The following is a 17,131-nucleotide window of genomic DNA, read 5'->3' on the forward strand; positions in this document are numbered from 1 at the left end:
GTGCAGCACCTTGACATGATGTAGCATGAAAGTCGCTTACATAGAATAAACTTTGAAAATACTAATCATGACACACGCCACATCAAAAAAAGAGCAGAGCGTTGACCTTCGGCAAGCACTTGAAAGAAGAAAAAATAAATCTACTAAACCACAATGATATAATGATCCGAAAAACTTTGCAATCTCTAAGACAGGGTGACAAGCAATACAATCGTGGCCTCCTAATAATCCCCCTCTGAACTGGCTTCATCACTCTGTTCTCCTCTCCACTGAGAGCTGGTGTGTGATGAGAGTACTGGAGCATCATCCAGGTGGGATTGCACACTGGTGGTAGTAGTGGGATTCCCCATTACTTGTAAAGAGCTTTGAGTGGAGTGTCCAGAAAAGCGCTGTATAAGTGTAAGGAATTATTATTAATATGTTATCTGTCCCTCATGACTTACCAAGCCTTTCTGTAATGATGAGTTTATTCTCAATGACATTATCTCATGCTTTGTCGATTATTCATACGAACTGACTATGGAAACTATCTCTGGTCACAATGAGTTTAGATAATGGACCATCCAAACCAGAAAATGAATGGATGCACATCCCCAAAAAAACGACTCAAGATTATTTTGATCACCCATCCACACGTGGGAATCGATACACCCCATAAAAACGCACCCATCCCAGGGGCTAGGAAACGAGGAGCCCCAGGCCACCTAGGACCTTAATCCAGCCCGGCAGACTCAGCCTGGAATCGAACCCGGGGCCCGGGTGCTGGGACGCAGCAGGGCTACGCCTACGTTTGCTTTTTTGATTTTAATAACAAAAACAAATACAATACAAACGACAGTACACATACCATATCACTAACAGCGTCAGGGGTTAAACAAGGTAAATAAAGATCAGTTCCCGCCCAGCTTTCATGTTCTTGCATTTCGATATAGTCTGTAAATACAGACTTCACGTCTATTTCTATTTTGAACTGTTCAAGCATCTGTACTCTATGAGTACAGATACACTCACTCACACAGTTACACACTCACACTCATACAGAGACACACTCTCACTCACACTCATACAGACACAATTACTCGCACTCGTGCAGGCAGACTCAATCACACACTGGTTTTTGTCTTATTTTATTTTAAAAAAGTTACAAAAACGCCAGGGACAAATTTCCTTTGGTTTCTCAGAGAAAAAGAAATATATATATATAAACTGCATATCATTACCACTGAGCAGCGGTACCTTTCAAACTGCTGTTGTAAAAAAAGCCTTTATTACTGTATCAAAAACATAAATGTGTAAAATAATAATAATAATTTAAATGTCTGGGGTTACGACAGGTACAACACAGAGGGTCTGCAGTACCGCCTCAGGGCGATGTATGACATAATTCTGACTGCAGCTAATATTCAACGACTGAGAGAAGGGGATTGGGGTTCCTGGGATACACCCCCATTAAATTCTGCACCCCAATACCCCTGATGCATCTTCCTTGGGCTCTTTGCAATTTCTTAGTGCATTAAGTGAATAAAGGTGGAGAGATTTCTGCCCACCCCTGACCTCTGACCTTTGACCCCCCCCCATGAGACAATCTTTCCACTGTTGGCAGTACAAGAGGAGCCCCCCATAGACTTCCTGTTATCTGGGGTACAACAAAAAAGGCCCCTCTAATCAACCCTTCCATTCTCTGGGGTACGAGAGGAGCCCCTCTCTCAGCCTCTCCGCTCTCTGGGGTACGAGAGGAGCCCCTCTCTAGGCTTCTCCGCTCTCTGGGGTACGAGAGGAGCCCCTCTCTAGGCTTCTCCGCTCTCTGGGGTACGAGAGGAGCCCCTCTCTAGGCTTCTCCGCTCTCTGGGGTACGAGAGGAGCCCCTCTCTCAGCCTCTCCGCTCTCTGGGGTACGAGAGGAACCCCTCTCGGCCTCTCCGCTCTCTGGGGTACGAGAGGAGCCCCCCTCTCGGCCTCTCCGCTCTCTGGGGTACGAGAGGAGCCCCTCTCTCGGCCTCTCCGCTCTCTGGGGTACGAGAGGAGCCCCTCTCGGCCTCTCCGCTCTCTGGGGTACGAGAGGAGCCCCTCTCTAGGTTTCTCCGCTCTCTGGGGTACGAGAGGAGCCCCTCTCTAGGTTTCTCCGCTCTCTGGGGTACGAGAGGAGCCCCTCTCAGCCTCTCCGCTCTCTGGGGTACGAGAGGAGCCCCTCTCTCGGCCTCTCCGCTCTCTGGGGTACGAGAGGAGCCCCTCTCTAGGCTTCTCCGCTCTCTGGGGTACGAGAGGAGCCCCTCTCTAGGCTTCTCCGCTCTCAGGGGTACGAGAGGAGCCCCTCTCTAGGCTTCTCCACTCTCTGGGGTACGAGAGGAGCCCCTCTCTCGGCCTCTCCGCTCTCTGGGGTACGAGAGGAGCCCCTCTCTCGGCCTCTCCGCTCTCTGGGGTACGAGAGGAGCCCCTCTCGGCCTCTCCGCTCTCTGGGGTACGAGAGGAGCCCCTCTCGGCCTCTCCGCTCTCTGGGGTACGAGAGGAGCCCCTCTCTAGGCTTCTCCGCTCTCTGGGGTACGAGAGGAGCCCCTCTCAGCCTCTCCGCTCTCTGGGGTACGAGAGGAGCCCCTCTCTAGGCTTCTCCGCTCTCTGGGGTACGAGAGGAGCCCCTCTCAGCCTCTCCGCTCTCTGGGGTACGAGAGGAGCCCCTCTCTCGGCTTCTCCGCTCTCTGGGGTACGAGAGGAGCCCCTCTCTCGGCCTCTCCGCTCTCTGGGGTACGAGAGGAGCCCCTCTCAGCCTCTCCGCTCTCTGGGGTACGAGAGGAGCCCCTCTCTCGGCCTCTCCGCTCTCTGGGGTACAAGGGGAGCCACTCAGACTTTCTGCAGTGGGATGTGATATAAGGGTCTTAATTAAAAGCCTTCTGAAGTGCTTCCAGGAGCCCCTGTCTCTGCAGAGAGTGGTTAGGTGTTGCCTGTGAGAACTGGGCGGCCCTTCCACTCTCTGGGGGGGCGGAGAGGGGCCCTGTTCCCAGCTGCTCTGCTCTGGGTACGAGGTGAGTGACCTCCAGGCTCAGGGCGCGAGAGGGCCGCAGCAGCAACGGTGCTCTAGGCTGGTCTCCCTTCCAGACCCGCGTGAGGGAACTCAGTCAAGTTGTCTCCTATGAATTCATTCACTGCGAGGAGAGAGAGAGACAGGGAGCAGTGAGTGACACAGATGAACTGCATGTAGATCAGTGATACTACTGTGTGCACCGCACTGTTACTACAGAGTCTCCTGCAGTGCTTCAGTCACTAATCTACAAGTATCTTATATACTATACTCCTATATTATATATACTAGTGAATTAATTCACTGCGGGGAGAGAGACAAGGAGCAGTGAGTGACACAGATTAACAGTGTGATGATCAGTAACAATACTGTGTGCACTGCACAGTTACTCCAGAATCTCCTGCAGAGCTCCAGTCACTACTATACAAGTATCATATATACTATACTCCTATATTATATATACACTAGTGAATTCATTCACTGCCGGGAGAGAGACAGGGAGCAGTGGGAGTGAACAACATGTAGATCAGTTATACTACTGTGTGCACTGCACTGTTACTCCAGAGTCCCTAGCAGAGCTTCCATTCAACAACACACCTCTTTCTACTACAATACTCCTATGTTATACTGGAACAATACATACTGTATATTTGTACTATACACTACTATAATGTATTTGTATAATATATACTATACATACCTTTGTACACTCCAATACTCATGCACAACACTAGTACAATATCATTAAAATATACACAGTATGAAGTACTATGTGTAGTATATGACATATACTAGAAACTGTAGTGTGCAGATACGTCTATAAATACAGCACAAGCCACAGCCTTTTCAGTCCCCTTCCGGTGAACCCAATCACCACTAGCACTGTGCATGCCCTTTTTATAGCAAACACACACCTAACTAACCCCATGTGAAAATGTGGACTCCCGCCTTTCACCAGTAATCTCATGATCCATTCATTATCAGCCCATGAGCCTATTTACAGTTCTTAGAGGTCCCTTGGGGGCCTCAAGTGGCGGCTAGCTGCTACTGCAGTGCATTCACGGGCTGGTCCATCACAGTGTCTCTTGCAAGGGTGGGGCTGATCACCAGTGGGCGGGACGTAATTGCCAGCAACGTCATTTGACGGGTCCCACCTCAGTAACGTGGGGTGAACGCAGTTGTAAAACTAGCGGCTGTTCCAAACCCACCTTCCTCCAGCGTGATGGGCGGCGGCGCCCCAAAATCCAAGGGCATCTCCTCTGGCTTCACCCCGCTTGGAGGAGCCCCGGATCCCGGCTGGGGCGGGTGGCTCGGGGGTTCCCCACACTGGAACCCCCTCTGCTGCAGGTCCCAGTCACAGCTGCCCCCGCCGAACCGCCCGGGGTACGAAGGGGGGGGAGGCGCGGGGAGGGGCGTGGGGGCGTCGGCGTGGAAGTAATGCTGGGAGACGGAGAGAGGAAGGGGGTACAGGGAGGGCGAGGGGGAGGGGGGGCAGGACTCCGGGGCGAACGGGCAGGGGAGGGGCTCGAAGGGGGGCGCGGGACAGCCGGGCGACAGCTGGGCGAAGGCCGCGGGGGCGCAGGGGGAGCTGGAGACGGGGCTGTCGGCGGGGTACGGGCTGAGGGAGGAGGCCTGGGACGGCGAGGGGGAGGACGACAGGTAGGGGGAGTCCAGCCAGGGAGAGGGGGAAGGGGAGAGGGCAGAGGGGTGTGGCCTCTGCAACTGGGGGAGCATCAGCTCGTTCAGGCCCAGCTCCAGGCACTCGAAGCTGGGGTGCCTCTCCAGGAACGCACCCCTCGGGCGTCCTGGGGCTCCGTCCCCACCGTGGGGGCAGTAGCTGTGGCTCTCCGGCCTCTCGTCTTGATACCCCATGGTGCTGAGGTAACTGGGGTGGTACTCGCCGGGGTAAGGAGGAAGGGTGACCCCTGTCTGATGCCCACCACTCTCCACTCCCTCTCCTCCATCGCCTCCCCCATGGTCCCCTCGCGGTCTGGGGGTACCCCCTCCTTCACCAGGACCCAAGGGGTGTAGTGTCACTCCCCCCAACCCCCCCATGACCATTGCAGAAGGGCAAGGAAGAGGCTCCTCCTCTTTGAACATCACTGAGAGAGACAGAGAGAGAGGGGTTCATACAGACACACTGACTGACTGGACACTCCAGTACATTAACACTGCACTGAGAGAGAGGGGTTCATACAGACACACTGACTGACTGGACACTCCAGTACATTAACACTGCACTGAGAGAGAGGGGTTCATACAGACACACTGACTGACTGGACACTCCAGTACATTAACACTGCACTGAGAGAGAGGGGTTCATACAGACACACTGACTGACTGGACACTCCAGTACATTAACACTGCACTGAGAGAGAGGGGTTCATACAGACACACTGACTGGACACTCCAGTACATTAACACTGCACTGAGAGAGAGGGGTTCATACAGACACACTGACTGACTGGACACTCCAGTACATTAACACTGCACTGAGAGAGAGGGGTTCATACAGACACACTGACTGACTGGACACTCCAGTACATTAACACTGCACTGAGAGAGAGGGGTTCATACAGACACACTGACTGACTGGACACTCCAGTACATTAACACTGCACTGAGAGAGAGGGGTTCATACAGACACACTGACTGACTGGACACTCCAGTACATTAACACTGCACTGAGAGAGAGGGGTTCATACAGACACACTGACTGGACACTCCAGTCCATTAACACTGCACTGAGAGAGAGGGGTTCATACAGACACACTGACTGACTGGACACTCCAGTACATGAACACTGCACTGAGAGAGAGGGGTTCATACAGACACACTGACTGACTGGACACTCCAGTACATGAACACTGCACTGAGAGAGAGGGGTTCATACAGACACACTGACTGACTGGACACTCCAGTACATGAACACTGCACTGAGAGAGAGGGGTTCATACAGACACACTGTTTGACTGGACACTCCAGTACATTAACACTGCACTGAGAGAGAGGGGTTCATACAGACACACTGACTGACTGGACACTCCAGTACATTAACACTGCACTGAGAGAGAGGGGTTCATACAGACACACTGACTGGACACTCCAGTACATTAACACTGCACTGAGAGAGAGGGGTTCATACAGACACACTGACTGACTGGACACTCCAGTACATTAACACTGCACTGAGAGAGAGGGGTTCATACAGACACACTGACTGACTGGACACTCCAGTACATTAACACTGCACTGAGAGAGAGGGGTTCATACAGACACACTGACTGACTGGACACTCCAGTACATTAACACTGCACTGAGAGAGAGGGGTTCATACAGACACACTGACTGACTGGACACTCCAGTACATTAACACTGCACTGAGAGAGAGGGGTTCATACAGACACACTGACTGACTGGACACTCCAGTACATTAACACTGCACTGAGAGAGAGGGGTTCATACAGACACACTGACTGGACACTCCAGTCCATTAACACTGCACTGAGAGAGAGGGGTTCATACAGACACACTGACTGACTGGACACTCCAGTACATGAACACTGCACTGAGAGAGAGGGGTTCATACAGACACACTGACTGACTGGACACTCCAGTACATGAACACTGCACTGAGAGAGAGGGGTTCATACAGACACACTGACTGACTGGACACTCCAGTACATGAACACTGCACTGAGAGAGAGGGGTTCATACAGACACACTGTTTGACTGGACACTCCAGTACATTAACACTGCACTGAGAGAGAGGGGTTCATACAGACACACTGACTGACTGGACACTCCAGTACATTAACACTGCACTGAGAGAGAGGGGTTCATACAGACACACTGACTGGACACTCCAGTCCATTAACACTGCACTGAGAGAGAGGGGTTCATACAGACACACTGACTGACTGGACACTCCAGTACATTAACACCGCACTGAGAGAGAGGGGTTCATACAGACACACTGACTGACTGGACACTCCAGTACATGAACACTGCACTGAGAGAGAGGGGTTCATACAGACACACTGACTGACTGGACACTCCAGTACATTAACACTGCACTGAGAGAGAGGGGTTCATACAGACACACTGACTGACTGGACACTCCAGTACATTAACAATGCACTGAGAGAGAGGGGTTCATACAGACACACTGACTGACTGGACACTCCAGTACATTAACAATGCACTGAGAGAGAGGGGTTCATACAGACACACTGACTGGACACTCCAGTACATTAACACTGCACTGAGAGAGAGGGGTTCATACAGACACACTGACTGACTGGACACTCCAGTACATTAACACTGCACTGAGAGAGAGGGGTTCATACAGACACACTGACTGACTGGACACTCCAGTACATTAACACTGCACTGAGAGAGAGGGGTTCATACAGACACACTGACTGACTGGACACTCCAGTACATTAACACTGCACTGAGAGAGAGGGGTTCATACAGACACACTGACTGACTGGACACTCCAGTACATTAACACTGCACTGAGAGAGAGGGGTTCATACAGACACACTGACTGGACACTCCAGTACATTAACACTGCACTGAGAGAGAGGGGTTCATACAGACACACTGACTGACTGGACACTCCAGTACATTAACACCGCACTGAGAGAGAGGGGTTCATACAGACACACTGACTGACTGGACACTCCAGTACATGAACACTGCACTGAGAGAGAGGGGTTCATACAGACACACTGACTGACTGGACACTCCAGTACATTAACACTGCACTGAGAGAGAGGGGTTCATACAGACACACTGACTGACTGGACACTCCAGTACATGAACACTGCACTGAGAGAGAGGGGTTCATACAGACACACTGACTGGACACTCCAGTCCATTAACACTGCACTGAGAGAGAGGGGTTCATACAGACACACTGACTGACTGGACACTCCAGTACATTAACACTGCACTGAGAGAGAGGGGTTCATACAGACACACTGACTGACTGGACACTCCAGTACATGAACACTGCCCTGAGAGACAGACGGTGGCCCTGGCCGTGCTGACAGCTGAGGTACCTGGCAGGTACTTGAAGCTCTGTGTGCCACTGCGCTTCCTCTTGCCGTTGGAGACGTAGAAGCAGACGGGGATGGGCCGGCTCACGGTGACGTCGCTGTAGGCTGGGACCTGGACGAACAGGGCGCACTGCGCACACACACACAGAGTCATCACCTGGCAACAGGCTCTTCGGTCACGGAGACGCAACGACACACTAACTGCGCACTGCCTGCCTGACACACTAAGAGCCTGAACTTTTAACAACTAAGTAACAAGACTGACACCCTGGCTCCTCTCAAATCGCAGCAGGATGAGATCCTCCAGGAGAGGAGACTCCTTACACAGAGGGTGGTGGGGGTGGGGAACAAGCTGCCCAGCCCTGTTGTTGGAGCCGATACCCTGGCTTCTCTCCAGACACAGCTGGGTGAGCTTCTGGAATCAATTAACCACTGACTATCAAATGGGCTCAACTGGCTGATGGGTCTGCTCTTGTTTTTAACGGACAAGTGAAGGTTCATTCCCGGCTGAAAAGAGAAGAAAAGAAACACAACGTTTCGGCTGTGGAGTCCTCGACACCCGAAGAGGGCTCCACAGCCGAAACGTTGTGTTTCTTTTCTTCTCTTTCCAGCCGGGAATGAACCTCCACTTGTTCCTTCTGCAGCCTGCGCCCGCGGACGCAGCTCCCTGCGAGAACCACTCTTGTTTCTAGTCTTTCCGTAGTGTCCTGCAGAGTGGGAGGGCGGCAGGTAGGTGCTGGAAGCTGCAACGCCCTTCGTCAACACTAGATGGAGCCGCCGCGCTGTCACACCACTCCAGCCCGGCGTCATACCTCATGGCTTTTGTCCCGGTCGACGAGGGCCTCCTCTTCCCACTGGAGCTTGCCATCTGTCAATCAAACCCAATAAAAACCCTCAGTTCTGGTCCTGGGATGGGGACGGTGGTCTGCATGCCTCTCCTCGTAAGGGACTTTATGATTGTACACACCAGCGCCGTGAGACACCACATGGGCTGAACAAGCACCCGCAACTCATTTATATCTTTTTGCTTTCTTTGATAAAAAAGGCGATATTTAGTTTGTGGCAAAGGTCATTTCCACTGTAGGATTTCTCCACATCGTCTGTTCATTTGGCACTGCTGTCTTTTGGGGACAATCTCTCAAAAGCTGTCTCCCCCTTTAACTGTGAAATATTCCTACATCGACGCACACAGCTACTCCCCACACAGTCTCAATGTTTCCTGACTCGCGTTCTTTGATCTTTATGTTTTACCTGTCTTACCTCTACAGTCTCACTGTCTCCTGTCTCTCTCTACAATCTCAGAGTTACCTGTCTCTCTCTACAGTCTCACTGTCACCTGTCTCTCTCTACAATCTCAGAGTTACTGTACCTGTCTCTCTCTACAGTCTCACTGTCACCTGTCTCTCTCTACAATCTCAGAGTTACCTGTCTCTCTCTACAGTCTCACTGTCACCTGTCTCTCTCTACAATCTCAGAGTTACCTGTCTCTCTCTACAGTCTCACTGTCACCTGTCTCTCTCTACAATCTCAGAGTTACCTGTCTCTCTCTACAGTCTCACTGTCACCTGTCTCTCTCTACAATCTCAGAGTTACCTGTCTCTCTCTACAGTCTCACTGTCACCTGTCTCTCTCTACAATCTCAGAGTTACCTGTCTCTCTCTACAGTCTCACTGTCACCTGTCTCTCTCTACAGTTTCAGAGTTACCTGTCTCACTCTCTCTACAGTCTCACTGTCACCTGTGTCTCGCTCTACAGTCTCACTGTCACCTGTCTCTCTCTACAATCTCAGAGTTACTGTACCTGTCTCTCTCTACAGTCTCACTGTCACCTGTCTCTCTCTACAATCTCAGAGTTACCTGTCTCTCTCTGCAGTCTCACTGTCACCTGTCTCTCTCTACAGTTTCAGTTACCCGTCTCGCTCTCTCTACAGTCTCACTGTCACCTGTGTCTCGCTCTACAGTCTCATTGTCACCTGTCTCTCTCTACAATCTCAGAGTTACCTGTCTCTCTCTACAGTCTCACTGTCACCTGTCTCTCTCTACAGTTTCAGAGTTACCTGTCTCTCTCTACAGTCTCACTGTCACCTGTCTCTCTCTACAATCTCAGAGTTACCTGTCTCTCTCTACAGTCTCACTGTCACCTGTCTCTCTACAGTTTCAGAGTTACCCTTCTCGCTCTCTCTACAGTCTCACTGTCACCTGTGTCTCGCTCTAGTCTCATTGTCACCTGTCTCTGTCTAATATATCAGAGTTACCTGTCTCTCTCTACAATCTCAGAGTTACCTGTCTCTCTCTACAGTCTCACTGTCACCTGTCTCTCTCTACAGTCTCACTGTCACCTGTCTCGCTCTCTCTACAGTCTCACTGTCACCTGTCTCTCTCTACAGTTTCAGAGTTACCCGTCTCGCTCTCTCTACAGTCTCACTGTCACCTGTCTCTCTCTACAATCTCAGAGTTACCTGTCTCTCTCTACAGTCTCACTGTCACCTGTCTCTCTCTACAATCTCAGAGTTACCTGTCTCTCTCTACAGTCTCACTGTCACCTGTCTCTCTCTACAGTTTCAGAGTTACCCGTCTCGCTCTCTCTACAGTCTCACTGTCACCTGTCTCTCTCTACAGTTTCAGAGTTACCCGTCTCGCTCTCTCTACAGTCTCACTGTCACCTGTCTCTCTCTACAGTTTCAGAGTTACCCGTCTCGCTCTCTCTACAGTCTCACTGCGACCTGTCTCTCCCTCTGCAGTCTCACTGTTACCTGCCTCCCTCCCCCTCCTCCCTCTCAGTCGGCGACCTCGGTGTTACCTGGTCCTTTCTCGATGAAAACGACCTTTGACTCCGGCAGGAAGTTGGCTCCGCTCAGCACAAGCTCCTCCCCTCCCTCCACGGAACAGGAAGTGAGGCTGGCGGCCTCGACCACGGGCAGCTCCTGCGCGGAGCGCTGGGCTGAGAGGGACACACCAGCACCCATCAATACCCCGATGCGGCGCGCTGCTGCCCATCCACGGCGATCTCTATTGATCCACAACCCGCCCAGCACCGGCCGCCACGGCCAGATACCCGAACAGAACGATCAACAGCCCACGCAGTACACCGACTCAGAGACTGGTCATCCGGCTAAGGCAACGGGCGGCTCCCACAGGGCTCGTGACTGCTCGCCACCAGAGGGCGCCATGGAGAAGGGATGAAATGCAGACCGTGGGGTGGGAACCAGCAGCTCCATTGCACTGGGTCTCACAGCGAGCTCACCGACATCGTCCCCAGGGAAGCTGACGGACACGCTCGACGTGCTGTTCTGAGCAGCCAGGGGATTATTCCGAGGCAAGGGCGCCACGCCGGACACGTGAGCCTCCGGTGCTGGTCATCAATGCTACGCAGGTGTCAGTACGGGCAGAGATAGGCCTCTTCCCAAATCAGCCCCGGCAGCTGCTCACAGATGGGAGGCGCGTCAGGCCAAGCCAGCAGCTGGGCCACCCTGTACCTCACTGGAGCTCAGCAGGCGTGAGCCTGGCCAGTCCCTGGATGGGAGAGTCCTGGGAAAGCTAAGGCTGCTGCTGGGAGAGGTGTTAGTGGCGCCAGCAGGGGGCGCTCACCCTGTGGTCTGTGTGGGTCCTAATGCCCCAGTATAGTGACGGGGACACTAGACTGTAAACAAGGCACCGTCCTTCAGATGAGACATTAAACTGAGGTCCTGCCTCTCTGTGGTCAGTCAAGACCCCAAGGTGTCTCTCAGAAAGAGTAGGGGTGTGACCCCAGTGTCCTGGACAGACTCCCCCTGGTCTTTACCAGTCATGGCCTCCTGATCACCCCCCTCTCTGAACTGGCCTCATCACTCTGCTCTCCTCCCCACTGAGAGCTGGAGTGTGTGAGCGGACTGGAGCATCATCACACTGGGGGGGTGGAGGGGATCCCCAGTACTGGATGGCGCTGGGAGGGGAGTGTCATGGAAAGGCGCTATAGATGTGTAGGGATTGTACTATTATTTTACTATTACTCACAGCACTCTATGGGCAGGGAGGCGGTCTGCAGAGACAGCACCCTCCCGGGAGACAGCGGCACATGAGTCCGGAAAACCAGCCGCACTCTCGTGTTCTTCCGGCCAACATCAGTCTCCCCCTTGCGAAGCTCGATGTCCGAATTCCGCAGCTTTAAAATCCCAGCACAGTCCACCCTGAGAGAGAGGGGTTCATACAGACACACTGACTGACTGGACACTCCAGTACATTAACACTGCACTGAGAGAGAGGGGTTCATACAGACACACTGACTGACTGGACACTCCAGTACATTAACACTGCACTGAGAGAGAGGGGTTCATACAGACACACTGACTGACTGGACACTCCAGTACATTAACACTGTACTGAGAGAGAGGGGTTCATACAGACACACTGACTGGACACTCCAGTACATTAACACTGCACTGAGAGAGAGGGAAAAAGAGAATACACACTCACAATGCACTCATCCCATTCTCTGGAGTCAGTGGGATGTCCAGGATCTTAGTGCCAGCCTGCACACTCTCCTGGCTGGCTGTACCCACCATCTTCCCCGTGATCCTGTGGATCTGGTAGAAGGGGTGTGGCCTTAGAGTCCGCTCATCAGCAGTCCCCACAAACATCTGGAGAGAGAGGGGCTGATCGCTGTACCCCAACAGCTGGAACACAGAGGAGGAGCATGGACAGATAAGAACACATTTGTATCTTTATGATCTGGTGTTTTAGTGAAATATCTTCACAACAATGAATATAGTTCTCAAACACTAAATCAATACTAAAACATATGGGAGAGGGGGGTTAATACAGACACACTGGCTGGACACTCCAGTACATGAACACTGCACTGAGAGAGAGGGGTTCATACAGACACCCTGACTGACTGGACACTCCAGTACATTAACACTGCACTGAGAGAGAGGGGTTCATACAGACACACTGACTGACTGGACACTCCAGTACATTAACACTGCACTGAGAGAGAGGGGTTCATACAGACACACTGACTGACTGGACACTCCAGTACATTAACACTGCACTGAGAGAGAGGGGTTCATACAGACACACTGACTGACTGGACACTCCAGTACATTAACACTGCACTGAGAGAGAGGGGTTCATACAGACACACTGACTGACTGGACACTCCAGTACATTAACACTGCACTGAGAGAGAGGGGTTCATACAGACACACTGACTGACTGGACACTCCAGTTCATTAACACTGCACTGAGAGAGAGGGGTTCATACAGACACACTGACTGACTGGACACTCCAGTACATTAACACTGCACTGAGAGAGAGGAAGAAGGAGGGGTAAATACATTAACTTTTCCCACGCTTGTCATTTAATAAGTCAGGATCGTCTCAAACCTTCCCTCCCTCTCTCTGACTCTCCCTCAGAGGTCAGAGGTCAGGGCAGGCTCTGTGGACATGAAGTATTCAGTTCCGTTCAGTACGGGTGTGTGCTGTATGCCTCTCTCTCTCTCTGTGCTGGTGAGTCGATTCTGTCTGAGCCCGGGCCTTTAATGAGTAACCTGCAGAGATCACTGCTGCGAGCCTGGTGAAAGTGTGACGAGGACAGCCGGGTGGTTATCGCAGGCTCTCCCTGCCTGTGGTTAGAGAGGTAGGCCCCTCCCCTGATCTCAGCACTGAGAGGAGAGCGTGACAGGAGCTCCACACTGAGCACAGAGGGATTCCTCCCTGCAGACTGCCACAGCTCTCTCCCTGTCTGTCTGTTAGAGCTCCTCTCTCTTCTCCACCCCCCCTGTCTCTCCTCTCTCTATGTCTCTACTCTCTCCTGTCTCTCCCCTCCCCCTGTCTCTCCTCTCCCCCTATTTCTATGTCTCTACTCTCTCCTGTCTCTCCTCTCCCGCTAGCTCTCCTCTCTCCTCTCTCTCTCTCCCACTGTCTCTCCTCTCTCCTCTCCCCTTCCCCTCTCTCTCCCCTACCTCTCTCTCTCCTCTCCCCCTGTCTCTCCTCTCTCTCTCCCCCCGTCTCTCCACTCTCTCCTTTCTCCCGTCTCTCCTCTCTCCTGTCCCCCATCTCTCCTCTCCCCCTGTCTCTCCTCTCTCTCTCCTGTCTCTCCTCTCCTCTCCCCATCTCTCCTCTCTCTCCACTCTCTTCTCCCATCCTCTTCTTCTGCTCTCTTCTCTCCTCTTAACCTCTGTCTCTCTTCTCTCTCCTCTCACTGTCTCTCCTCCCTGTCTCTCCTCTGTCCTGTCTCTTACTGTAAGAGCAGTGGGCACGGTGCCAGTTGTGAGGGGGAGACCCACACAAACACACACAGACACAGAGCACAGCTCCGCTCAGCCCTTCCCAGAGTTCCCCCCACTGATGTCCCTGTGTGCCACGCCTATCCCTGCTTTCACCACGGTCTCATGGGCTTTACTGTACTAGACTGCACTCTTACTACAGTCTCACTGGGCTTTACTGCACTGGACTGCACTCTTACTACAGTCTCACTGGGCTTTACTGTACTAGACTGCAGTCTTACCACAGTCTCACTGAGCTTTACTGCACTGGACTGCACCCTTACCACAGTCTCACTGGGCTTTACTGTACTAGACTGCACTCTTACCACAGTCTCACTGGGCTTTACTGTACTAGACTGCACCCTTACCACAGTCTCACTGGGCTTTACTGCACTGGACTGCACTCTTACCACAGTCTCACTGGGCTTTACTGTACTAGACTGCACTGTTACCACACTCTCACTGGGCTTTACTACACTGGACTGCAATCTTACCACAGTCTCACTGGGCTTTACTGTACTAGATTGCACTCTTACCACAATCTCACTGGGCTTTACTGTACTAGACTGCACTCTTACCACAGTCTCACTGGGCTTTACTGCACTAGACTGCACTCTTACCACAGTCTCACTGGGCTTTACTGTACTAGACTGCACTCTTACCACAGTCTCACTGGGCTTTACTGTACTAGACTGCACTGTTACTACAGTCTCACTGGGCTTTACTGTACTAGACTGCACTCTTACCACAGTCTCACTGGGCTTTACTGTACTAGACTGCACTGTTACTACAGTCTCACTGGGCTTTACTGTACTAGACTGCACTCTTACCACAGTCTCACTGGGCTTTACTGTACTAGACTGCACCCTTACCACAGTCTCACTGGGCTTTACTGTACTAGACTGCACTGTTACTACAGTCTCACTGGGCTTTACTGCACTGGACTGCACTCTTACCACAGTCTCACTGGGCTTTACTGTACTAGACTGCACTCTTACCACAGTCTCACTGGGCTTTACTGTACTAGACTGCACTGTTACTACAGTCTCACTGGGCTTTACTGCACTGGACTGCACTCTTACCACAGTCTCACTGGGCTTTACTGTACTAGACTGCACTCTTACCACAGTCTCACTGGGCTTTACTGTACTAGACTGCACTCTTACCACAGTCTCACTGGGCTTTACTGTACTAGACTGCACCCTTACCACAGTCTCACTGGGCTTTACTGCACTGAACTGCACTCTTACCACAGTCTCACTGGGCTTTACTGCACTGGACTGCACTCTTACCACAGTCTCACTGGGCTTTACTGTACTAGACTGCACTGTTACCACACTCTCACTGGGCTTTACTGTACTAGACTGCACCCTTACCACAGTCTCACTGGGCTTTACTGCACTGAACTGCACTCTTACCACAGTCTCACTGGGCTTTACTACACTGGACTGCACTCTTACCACAGTCTCACTGGGCTTTACTGTACTAGACTGCACTCTTACCACAGTCTCACTGGGCTTTACTGTACTAGACTGCACTCTTACCACAGTCTCACTGGGCTTTACTGTACTAGACTGCACTGTTACTACAGTCTCACTGGGCTTTACTGTACTAGACTGCACTCTTACCACAGTCTCACTGGGCTTTACTGCACTGGACTGCACTCTTACCACAGTCTCACTGGGCTTTACTGCACTGGACTGCACTCTTACTGCAGTCTCACTGGGCTTTACTGCACTGGACTGCACTCTTACCACAGTCTCACTGGGCTTTACTGTACTAGACTGCACTGTTACCACACTCTCACTGGGCTTTACTACACTGGACTGCACTCTTACCACAGTCTCACTGGGCTTTACTGTACTAGACTGCACTCTTACCACAATCTCACTGGGCTTTACTGTACTAGACTGCACTCTTACCACAGTCTCACTGGGCTTTACTGCACTAGACTGCACCCTTACTGCAGTCTCACTGGGCTTTACTGCACTGGACTGCACTCTTACCACAGTCTCTCTGGGCTTTACTGTACTAGACTGCACTCTTACCACAGTCTCACTGGGCTTTACTGTACTAGACTGCACTCTTACCACAATCTCACTGGGCTTTACTGTACTAGACTGCACTGTTACTACAGTCTCACTGGGCTTTACTGTACTAGACTGCACTCTTACCACAGTCTCACTGGGCTTTACTGCACTAGACTGCACTCTTACCACAGTCTCACTGGGCTTTACTGTACTAGACTGCACTCTTACCACAATCTCACTGGGCTTTACTGTACTAGACTGCACTCTTACCACAGTCTCACTGGGCTTTACTGTACTAGACTGCACTCTTACCACAATCTCACTGGGCTTTACTGTACTAGACGGCACTCTTACCACAGTCTCACTGGGCTTTACTGTACTAGACTGCACTCTTACCACAGTCTCACTGGGCTTTACTGTACTAGACTGCACCCTTACCACAGTCTCACTGGGCTTTACTGCACTGAACTGCACTCTTACCACAGTCTCACTGGGCTTTACTGCACTGGACTGCACTCTTACCACAGTCTCACTGGGCTTTACTGTACTAGACTGCACTGTTACCACACTCTCACTGGGCTTTACTGTACTAGACTGCACCCTTACCACAGTCTCACTGGGCTTTACTGCACTGAACTGCACTCTTACCACAGTCTCACTGGGCTTTACTACACTGGACTGCACTCTTACCACAGTCTCACTGGGCTTTACTGTACTAGACTGCACTCTTACCACAGTCTCACTGGGCTTTACTGTACTAGACTGCACTCTTACCACA

At 51.9% G+C, this 17,131-nt stretch overlaps 1 protein-coding gene across 1 annotated transcript in view; it reads right to left on the bottom strand.

Annotated features, from left to right (window-relative positions):
- Nucleotides 1-874: 874 nt before the first annotated feature.
- The window catches only part of nfatc4 (nuclear factor of activated T cells 4), a 35,004-nt gene continuing 18,747 nt past the window's right edge, over nucleotides 875-17,131 (bottom strand). The window contains exons 5-11 of the mRNA XM_069188650.1: nucleotides 12,530-12,729; nucleotides 12,071-12,243; nucleotides 10,878-11,018; nucleotides 8,891-8,946; nucleotides 8,082-8,208; nucleotides 4,221-5,114; nucleotides 875-3,136 (exon numbers count right to left, since the gene is read on the bottom strand). Coding sequence (XP_069044751.1) covers nucleotides 3,069-3,136; nucleotides 4,221-5,114; nucleotides 8,082-8,208; nucleotides 8,891-8,946; nucleotides 10,878-11,018; nucleotides 12,071-12,243; nucleotides 12,530-12,729 — 1,659 coding nt within the window. The 3' untranslated portion in view covers nucleotides 875-3,068. The remainder of the gene's footprint in view (nucleotides 3,137-4,220; nucleotides 5,115-8,081; nucleotides 8,209-8,890; nucleotides 8,947-10,877; nucleotides 11,019-12,070; nucleotides 12,244-12,529; nucleotides 12,730-17,131) is intronic.

Source organism: Lepisosteus oculatus, chromosome 4 (assembly GCF_040954835.1).
Source record: "Lepisosteus oculatus isolate fLepOcu1 chromosome 4, fLepOcu1.hap2, whole genome shotgun sequence".
NCBI lineage: Eukaryota > Metazoa > Chordata > Actinopteri > Semionotiformes > Lepisosteidae > Lepisosteus > Lepisosteus oculatus.